At 39.9% G+C, this 10,485-nt stretch overlaps 1 protein-coding gene across 5 annotated transcripts; it reads right to left on the bottom strand.

The window, feature by feature from the left end:
* On the bottom strand, window positions 1-10,406 carry BTD (biotinidase). 5 transcript variants are annotated; one of them, XM_019616503.2, is made up of 5 exons: window positions 10,284-10,406; window positions 8,778-8,835; window positions 5,427-5,661; window positions 3,752-3,901; window positions 1-1,924 (listed from the first exon to the last, which is right to left on the bottom strand). In XM_019616503.2, the coding sequence occupies exons 2-5, from the start codon at window positions 8,822-8,824 to the stop codon at window positions 740-742; spliced, it is 1,617 nt and encodes a 538-aa protein (XP_019472048.1). In that variant the 5' UTR covers window positions 8,825-8,835; window positions 10,284-10,406; the 3' UTR covers window positions 1-739. The 5 variants fall into 5 exon arrangements, with proteins under 5 accessions (XP_019472048.1, XP_031409795.1, XP_010711128.1 ...); XM_031553935.1 differs by lacking the exon at window positions 8,778-8,835 and adding an exon at window positions 9,882-10,024 and having other exon boundaries at window positions 10,284-10,405; XM_010712826.3 differs by lacking the exon at window positions 8,778-8,835 and having other exon boundaries at window positions 10,284-10,405.
* Between the last annotated feature and the right edge of the window lie 79 nt (window positions 10,407-10,485).

Below are 10,485 nucleotides of genomic sequence, written 5' to 3'. Positions count from 1 at the left end.
CTTGCTGGTATTTGTTATTGAGCTTTATTTAAACATAATTTCTTACACAGGAGCATGGAAATTATGCTGTAATGAAGACTAGTGTTTCAGTGTAGCAGTTGATATACTCCTTCTCAGACTGGTTGTTCCACAGATGTTCACAGTGGTAACACTTGCTTAGTTACTGTTAAAAGTTGAGATAACTTACTGAAGTTGCTAACAGCCAAGCAAGTGGCCAGTAAATTGTAAAGATTTCAGATGGGAGCCGAGGGAAGGGAGTTGAGAATAAGGAAGAAACCTTAGAACTCTAAACAGAAATCAGGACCTGATGCTATTCAAGCTATATGCATCTATTTTCTTGCATATATTTGTGTAATCCATGCCATTCCCTTTCCTACTTTTCTTCCTCTTTTAATGGTTTTCTACTTCTTTCATTTCCACCCCCACCAGAACCCAGGAGAACCAAAGAACTAAATTAAAAGGAGCAAATTCAGTTGAAATGAGATTATTTTCCTAATATAAAGTATCTCAAACGCACTGTAACAAGCCATTAGACTTGCAAGGCAATTCACTTACTTGTGGAAAGACATAAGCTTCCAAGGGACACACTTGGTTTATAGTCTCTTTGGTCATCATTTCAAACGTAGAATCTTATTATAGACAGTCACGTAACAAACATACCTGAAGATTCTGAAGTACAGATGTTCAACAGTTCACGTTAAGATAAACACTGAAAATCTGATGCAGTTAGATATCTGTGCTAGTCCTTTTCATACCATCGTCCATACAGAGCAGCTGTCAGTAGACCATTAGAAGTTCTATTTTTGCTTAGGAAATAGTGGTTGTTTTTCCAGCCCATGTGATCAGCAAAGTCCAAGGTAATACCAGATGTCAGCAGTAAAGGAAAGATATAAGGCGTACTCATATTTCCCCATAGCTGGAAATCTATCAGAGCAGTGGCCTGTGTAACCTCCTGCCCGCAAGTGCTAAAGCTGAGACCTCCACACTTCACTAATGCACAGGCCTGGACATAGTATATGCCATTCACTGTATGGAGCCCGTCAAAAACTCCCAAAGCGTATAATTCATCAGTTAAAACATCTCTCTTATAATTTAAGTAGCAACAAAGAGTATTGGCACAAACCTGAAGTTCTCCTTTTTCCGCCCATACAGGAACAAAAGTAAAATTGTCATACATCATTTCTGCATAGAACAGGGGAGGCGACTGTTCATTTCCTTTCTCTGATACTTTGCCAGGGGCCTCCTGTCCTTCCGTAAAGCAAACTTGGTCATCCCCTGAGGTACTTGTAGAAGTAGTGCATGAATGATGTACATTCTCTCTAAATCTTTCATTACGCTCCAAATTGGTTTGGTAGTCTGTGCTAATGACGGGAATTTCTGCTACTATGAGCTTTCCACCATAACTTTCCATGTTGTGGTAGATAAATGATTTGACAGGAGTGTATATGCCACTCCCTGTCATGCCCAGGGCAGGGTGGTGGATATTAGCTGCTAAAATATTGACACCAAAAGCTGTTGCAAAAGCTTGTTGAAATTCTACAGCAGACAGGAGTGGGAGCTGGTTCATCCAGGCAGTCGGATAGACAATCTGTTTTACATTGTATTGTCTGATTAGATTCACTGCTGGCTCAAAGAAGAGTATGTCAAAGCAAGTAAACATACCAAACTTGCCAGCAAAAGGGGTATCAAAGAGCTTATAGTCAGGCTCTGGAGGGGTATCAAAAGCATATTCAAAATACAGATTGTGTTTACGGTACGTGGCTACCAGTGTACCAGAATCATCGAACACCACGTTGGTATTGAACTGGTATCTTCCATCACGTGGACAGTGAGGGTCGGTGTGCTCACATGGTTGCTTAGTTCCTAAGTTTGCCACCAGGAATATTTTGTTCTTCAGTGCCATGCAGCTCAGACGTTGAAGAACCTACAGAACCAGGAAATGGTGAGGAAGTTTTACTTCAATATATTTAATGCTTTTCAAATTACTATTTGCAACTGGAATTTGTATACATTTAAATTTAAACATAATGACATCTTTATGATGAAAGATATTAGAAATCATTGTTTTCTAGACCAAAAAGTACTTCAGATACCAATTACAGAATGGCCTTAAAAATTATCTAATTTTTATTTCCTGCAAAGTAAGTAAATAAATAAATCTCACCACTTTAAGGACTTGAATTTTCAGTAGCTTCTGACCATTGCTTGGAACATCAGTGGCTTTAAAACACCACAAGACAACTGAAACCTTTGAGCAGACAGTGTAGCTGATTTGTGTGCAACTTTAGAAAAGCAGATCTCTGATACCAATTATTTGCACCTGTAGCAGTTTGTTCCTGCAACTACTTTAGAATTTTTATTATAAATTTATTTAAGAAAACTATTAGCTGCAACTCACAGAAGCAGAGATGTAAACACTTTTTGCTCAGTTGCAGAAAAGAAATACTGAATGTTGCAGGCTGTACTGTTGGTATGTTTCTTCCAGCTCAGAGAAAGCTGTATATTAACTGCCGTTTATTTTCTTTGAAGGTATGACTGCCCGGCCTGATGCACCACAGTGCAGCTATTTGAAGCTAAATCTGAACAAGTACAAATAACTGTTGTTAGAATTTAAATCATTTTCCTAAGTTGCACCCCTACACTACACAGTGTTGCTGAGAAGGTGAGTGTATCGCTCAGGAACAACACGGTTTACTGGCTTCTGAGGCCCAGAGCACTTGGGATTTCTCTCCATGGCACTGGACCATTCAGATCTATCAGCCACCTTCACTCAGACTGTGCAGATATTTTTTAATAGCTTTTCACATAATGGTGGGCTACTGCTGTTGTCTAAAGCTATGTGTTTATAGAAAACTTACAGCTTCAGAACATTTTTGATCTGATATTCTGCAGTTATGCTGAAATAAGAACATGCAGTAGCAAGGCTACTGAATCCTGCTTAACTGCAACAAAAACCAAAGCATTCCAGTATTGCAAACCGAGTATAGGATCTGAATGTCAAACTAAATTTTTGCTTGTGTGTGATATAATATAGTAATAAAGACCAATAGGCCAAAGTAGGTCAGAATTTACCACTGTACTGTTTAAACCCAAACTCTGCTATCTTAGTTGGCACAGAAATAATTACTTAGTTTCAGTGTATTGATTACTGTAACATTAGAGGAATAAATAGTTTGTATTCCTAAGCATGGCACAGTTACTTTAACATTAGGTCCAGAAAAGTAGATGAAAATACTGTTTTTGTGATTTGCAGATCACTTCCTCTGTAATTACACACGATTTATGTTGAACTGTGACTTCTATTACACTATTGCAGGTCCTTTCCTGTTTCTTGAGCAAATCAATTAATACACAGTTAAATGAGTCAGAATGTTCTGAAGTCATTATGTCCACAGAATGCTTGGACTATTAAAACAGAGTAACAAGGAGGTATCAAATGACAATAGTACAATATTATTTTATTAAAACAATAGTCCAAATAAAATCCCAAACTACTACTGATGTATCTTATTAGAATGCCATTTCATAGGTTGGGGAAAGGGAGTTTAAAAGCCCATAAGACTCATAAACAAGCTGAACTTCTTTCATGTGTCTATCCAAAGTTTTCTAAGAATGAAACCAGCATAAACAGAGTCCATTAAAACAATCTGGTGACTAAGAATTGTTACAGTTCATTTTTAATTCCCTAAGCAAAACTAGATCTGTGCTTTTGGTTATTCCCCTTCTGTACAGAAAATGTTCCTGTATTTACCTCTGTGTCACTGAACAAATACTTCTCCCTGCACGGATTCCACTTCACAGAGCCGGAATGCGGAACAAAGTCTAAATAAGGATAAATTGATCTTCTTGTGAAGTTGAAACCATGGATTCCATCTTCAGGAAAAACAATGATCTGTGCCCCCTGTGTGTAAAACAAAGGCACGTTTTGGAGGAATAGCAAAACCAACCTAAGTATGAAATGAAAAAAAAAAAAGGCAATATTTTGGCTAAAGAGAGCTAAGGAAAGTTAAGATAACTCAAGTAGGTTTTGATTTGAACGCTGTTTGAAAACATCCTCTCTTTAACAAACATAGTAGGTGTAACTGTGTTAAAAAAAAAAAACAACAACTCATTTAACCTGACTCCTAACTTTACCTTGAGAAATAACTGATTTGGTGTTATTTCAGGAGAATGCAAATATGAGCAAACTTCATCTAAATTCTTACCAGAAATAGTCTCCTTTTATGTGAGTCATGAGAATATTATCATGCAGGTTAAAGACTTGTTTTCAGAACTATGCCATTTGTGGACGAAATGTGGACTATCAGAGGTGCAGTATTTGCATCAAATATGCAGCAACTGTATCAAAGGTGCAGCACAACTTGAGCACAGCCTCAGATAGGTACATAGGGTTGGAGAGGGCACTGGTAGTAGTTTTCAGAAACAGTTTGACTGTGGAAGCAGTACATGCTTTAGCAGCCATCACAGGTCTAGGCTGGTGCTGCCTAAAATTATGGGACAGCTGTTGTTATTAAAAAATATTAATTCATTTTAAATCAGACAGAGCATCAGTCACTCACATCCCTGTGACTTCTAAGAAGTCATTTCAAACGTGCTATCTTTGCTACTGCTTTGGGATCATTTATGTTATCTCAGATACAGAACTGCATTAAAATAGCAATCGTGTTTCTGGACTGCAAGGCCTCATAACCTGAATTTCTCAAACAAAAACAAAAAAATCCACATTCTGAAGTTATGCAAAAACAGTAGTTGTTCTGTTCCAAAAAAATAAGATTTGTTTAACTTGTGTAACTTGCAAGTCACTTCTTCTCTGCATAGGGACAGTAAAGCCTATTTCCTCTGGGCTAGAACCACGTTGAGACTTCATCAGGAGGAAAGGAAAGGAGGCTGTGCATAAGAACTGCCAGAAATACCACTCTTTCTCCTCAGAATATATTTAGACTGAGTACCAGCCCACGGAGAGAAGGGGAAAGGAATGGAAAACTTTACTTCCACAAAGCTGTTAATGGTGGAACATTCATTTCCAAGGCATTAAACTTCAGTGTTTAGAAACATGCAGGAATTTCCATTGAGAGTGCTGGAATAAAATCAAAGCCAAAGACAGAAAACAATCTTTTAATAAAAACATTCCATTGAAGAAAACAGAAAGGAGCTGGATATCCAGATTAAAATAGAAAATTAATTTCTCTATACTAAATAACTATAGGTACGTTTTTCCAAGCTTGGAATAACTCGTCAGACAAGCTGCTAATGGGCTTGATTTTTTTCAGAGCTGCTGGCAGGTCAGAATGTCTGAAAAAACAGACCATACTTATGTATATAAATACGGCTGTAGTTGCCTGGGAACAGAAATGTGCAAGATTATCCTCAAAGAGCACTTACTGTATATACAGATAGGACACACGCAACTGCTGCTACGCCACTACCTGTCTTGCAGCAGCCGCTACTTGCTGGTCATAGATGTCCAGGTTTCTGCCCATGAGTTCCAGCGCAGACTGTCGATCAGTGAGGGCTGTTGGGTTAGGACTCAGGATGGACTCATGTTCGTACACAGCAGCCACGTAATGTGCCTCCTCCTTAACTCTTCCTGAGACAACTTGATAGCAGAAAAAGCAGACAGACAGCTTCCAGCACAGATCCACCATGTTGTGTGCCATAAATCTAGAGCAAAAAAACTCAAACAGGTGTGGAAGAGAAGGGGGAGCTTCAATGACAACTCATGCCAGGAATTTAAATTTAATATTAAATATGGACTGTAACTGAGACTCTGCAGCGTTTGAACTGAGTGTGTTGTTTTTAAATTCCTGACCAAAGACATGCATATTGTGTATTGATAGGCATACATATTGTGTATTGATAGAACTTCATTCTATTTGTGATGTTGTTTTAAAAAACTGCTTTTTGCTACATATCTAGTTGTACTGTCTCCTTGCTTGATCTCCCTTCAGTTTTTGTTTGTCTATAGATCTATTGCACCACGTAACAAAATATCTCTGGGAAAAGCTAAAAGCAGCTCACAAATGTGCACTTTCTCCCCCAGCTGGTAAGGATGGTGGTTTACAAGTAGCAATTCTTAAAATGACTTGAAGGCTGTATTTAGGAGACAAGTAACAGCATATACCATTTTATCCATTTAGATAACTGCCAAAAAAAAATTTGAAACTACTGCATTTATCTGTTTTTCTATCACAGGAATGGCTGTCCTGATGGATTCTGACTTTTCATTTTATTCCAGCTCTGCACATGTGATGAATAGATTCATTTGGCTTTTTTCCAACATCTATAAAAATGCTGAGTGCAATTCAGATCCATGTTCCTCCTGTACAGTGCAGACAGGTAACGTAACACAGTTTGTGGTAATAAAACAAAGCAAGAATCCAAACAAATACAAAAGAATTGCATAACTGAGCTTTTCTTAGATTTAATTCTTTTCCCACCTGGTTCAATTCCCTAGACCTCAATAGCAGCTTCCTTAAAAAGAACGCATTGGAGAAAAAAATATATATGTATTGGAGAAATCCCTTTATGCTCCAAAGTTCAGAGGCTGAGCAGCAGAAACAAATGAAGAATTACAGAACCTGAAGGCTGGGGCACCCTCTCCAATATGGGCCCCCTATGACTACATCCTGTACTTACACAGTAAGATTAACGGGAGTTCAGTATTTGTTACCCGCGTTAAGAAGCATTAAGAAATTAAATGTTGGATATCACCAAAGTTGAAAGAACAGGAAGGAGAGATGTGCTGATGTTAGATAGTGATTGCCTGCAGTATTCAAGTTCAATTACCAACTTTTTAGTTGTATTTCTTTTTTGGTAACACTAATTCAGAAAAGAAGGTGCTAAAATGCAGTGTTTTTCATTCCTTGTGACCCACAACACCCTGACCTTTCCAAAGCAAATATGACGAGCTTTCTCTAGCTCTCACTGGGAGGAGTTCAATGGGAAAAAGAGACCAGTTTTAAACTGCTCCCACTTTTATTCTTATTCATGTCACATCAAAAGTAGTTTTCTACTTAAAAAAGGAAGTGTAGGCACACTAACTTAAATTCCAGAATAAAAAGCAGGTGATAATCAATCCTCAATACTGGTATAGTTTTTCTTTCTGTTTTTTTCCCCCCTCATTTTTCCTAAATGCCAACTTGACCAGTATTCAGCAATGAGCAATTTGAAGTGTGCAGGAATCCATTCAGAAAGCTAAGTAACATTTTAATTTAAACTGCCTGTTCATTTCCACGAGCTTTATATGGAACACTCGTTTGAGAGCAACACAACCCTGTGTAGGACAGGAAAACCACAACCTTTGTGATTAGACAACAGATTTGTTTGCATAACAAAAACATTCTAGTATGCAATAACACCTGTCAGGGTCCAGGTGTGACTTAGCTATTCAGTGCCACTAAGTTCAACATTATATTTGTTTTTCTTGACCTTGAATCTGATTGTGTGCCCATATATACATGACTTCAGCAGTGAACTTAAGTTACCTAAAGCAGCGTAAAAATAGAATACAGCATTGGCATCTCTGGAAACAGTTGTGTTAAGAATACTCCATTTATATAAATAGTTCTGACAGCGATGTACAGTAAGTTCCTCTTGCTATTCTACAATGTAAAGGAGTATTTAGCAGGAGCAATTTGGCAATGCACATCAAAACCTGAGGCTCCAGCTTTGTCCTGCGCAGCTCTCTGCTTTGCTAACGAAATCTGATCAGCATTTAGCAATACCCAGGTGCAAGAAAATATATAAAGCAGTAGCAGGGAATAGTAGAGAGAAAGGAAGCCTCTCACTGTTAAGGAAGCCAATGAAAATAAACACGCTGTTGGACTTCAGTGACAAAACTATCTTTTCTATCTGTCATTCCTTCTGTGCCAAAATGCCTATTTAGGACAGGAATGGGTTCACATCAGCCATTCCTTAACAAAGCTGTCACCTAAGATGTAATTAGAATTCTTCTCTACTAGCAATGGAAAAACTTGCAGAGTTTCAGATCACAGGATTGAATTGTAATGTATTAGATATGTCTTATAAGCCAAACATACCAACACAGAACATTAACAGGGCATCCAAAAAGGAAGGATTCACATCAGTATCTCAAATGTTTCCAACAAGCAGAAAATAAACCATGGCTGAAAACTGAGAATTCTCCAGGCTTACTGGTGAAATGCAACTTTTTGTAGTAGCCCTTCTTTTAGACGCACAAGAGCTTTAGCAGTGAACCTCTGACTGTACAAGCTCATCCAGCTGAACCTGTGACAAGTAAAGTAATTTACTCACTAAAATGTTTCCCAAGCCCTTACCCTTGGCTGAGATTACTGTTAGTTCCATGAACAACAGCTGAGGGCTTGGGAGCGCTCCCTAAAGCCCTTCCCCTTCTTGATTGCTTAAACAATGGGACTTCGCTAGCAAAGACAGTGCTCTGAACAAGGAAAGCTGTGGCAAGCTCCAAGGCTTAGGGACATTAGTAACATTTCCAGCCAAAGGTAGGACACCACTGGGGTTTGCTCATCACTTTTTATGTGAAACTCCAAATAAGTTACATCCTTTTATTTTTTATTTCCCTAATGGAAAGCACTATGCTATCTAACAAATCCTTTCCCTGAAGAGAGGATAATTTGTTTAGGATCTACAGAGTTGTCAGCTCACCTAAGTCACAACTCAAAAAAAAATAATTAATAACCCAAAATGCTTTACAATTTTATTTATTTTCCCCATTCCTGTAATTTACACGATCTGTTGCCTGGCAGCTGTGCTTCAGTATGATCGTCTTACAAACCCACCTGCAGGTATTTCGTAGCAGTATTACCAGCATGCAGTTGCAGTACATTCATTACAGCACTATAGAAAAAGGTAGAAAGGCTGCTGTTTAAGTTCAGATGCTAATTCACAACAGTTTTTCCCCTGGTTACAGCGTGGGATGCTTTTCTATTGAATCTATCAGAACCATCCACTCTCAGCACAGTGAGAAAGTGCAGAACCCAGACACCAGTTCTACAATGACTTTGGAAACTTGCCAGTTTGCCAACTCTCGACACACATGGATCTATACACAGAGCAAAGCAATGTACACTCTGCTTCTTAGCACTTTTATAATTAGAAGAATCTAACAGACCGTGAAGCAGCACTTATCCAGGTCCTCTTAAATGAGTAATAGCAAATGCCTGGTAAGCCGTATTAACAGTGATAACTAACAGGCAAAGTACTGACTTTACTAAGAAATAAAAGTATTTTTTTTTCAATTGAGTTATGCTCACAAGTTATGCAACGTTGCCAGTGTTCATGCATAGGTTGCTCCAAAAGTAATACCTGCTATTCATTTCCATACAACAAAAGAGCACATTAAAACTATTTGAGCAAATTATCAGCTAGAAAAAAAAAACAAAAACCACTATTTTTTCAACATAGTCACCACCACGAGCAGTGCATTTTCAACAGTGATGAACAAGAGCCTGCATGCCATGCTGAATAAAATCTCCACCAGCAGAGGTGACCCCTGCTGCTATTGCTGAAACACATCAGCACTGCCTCACCGTGTTTGCATCCATTGGTTGGTCTCCAAAAATGTTCAACAAGCACTGATCAATGTCAATGGGTGCCATTTTTCCTGCACGGAGGAATTCAATTCCACACCTTCACTTCATCCACACTTCCATGTCAGATGCTGTTCTGTCAGACTGCCCCTCTGCTGCCATCTGTCACATGGCAACAACATGGAATGGAATATTGGTGGGAAAGCTCAGCCTCTGCTGCCATACCACCAACATCCACCTCTGACATCATTGGCCAACATCATAAAATAGGAGGCATTACTTTCAGAGCAGCCTCCACATAGATATACAAGCACACAAATGTGGATCTAAAAAAGTGACCGACCTCCCACTAACCTTTTTCTGTCCCCACTGACTCCTCCCATCTGCTGATTTTGAATCCCCTGCCGTCTCTTAACATTTAATTACGTGTTTTTATGGTGTTTTTCTTTTGGCAACGCTGTCACAGCTCGGTGTAAACACGCGTCCCGCTTCCATTCCTGCTAAGCGTTCATTCCGTAGGTTAACAGGTTACATAACCTCACTCCGACTTCTTGCCTTTTACCCAAAGCCAGACTCAGCGCTGCCATGCTGGGCCCTAGCAAGCCAGGACGGCGGCAGCGCACACCGCGTCACTGGAGAACCGTACGAAGCTGGCGGCACCGGTGACACCGTGGGCAGAGCACGCTGAGGAGGACCTCGCTCTACACCTATGCTCCTCACGAGCACGGTAACAGGGAGCCCCGCACCCCAACCCACCTGTCCTCCGCCCCGCTCCACGCCACAGCTCGGCCCCGCCCGCTGGCGCTGCCGTTTAACGGTCGCGCACGCGACGCGCCTCAGCGCCCCCTGCCGGCACGGCCGCGCACGGCGGCGGCCGTCTCCCGCCCTCTGACTGGGTGACCGCTCTAGCCAATAGGAGCCCTCTCACCGCCCGCCCGCTGGCTGGGAGGCGGAGACT

The sequence above is a fragment of the Meleagris gallopavo genome, chromosome 6, assembly GCF_000146605.3.
Source record: "Meleagris gallopavo isolate NT-WF06-2002-E0010 breed Aviagen turkey brand Nicholas breeding stock chromosome 6, Turkey_5.1, whole genome shotgun sequence".
NCBI lineage: Eukaryota > Metazoa > Chordata > Aves > Galliformes > Phasianidae > Meleagris > Meleagris gallopavo.
The sequence above is the reverse complement of the archived record's forward strand: the minus strand, read 5'-3'. Positions and strand labels throughout refer to the sequence as shown.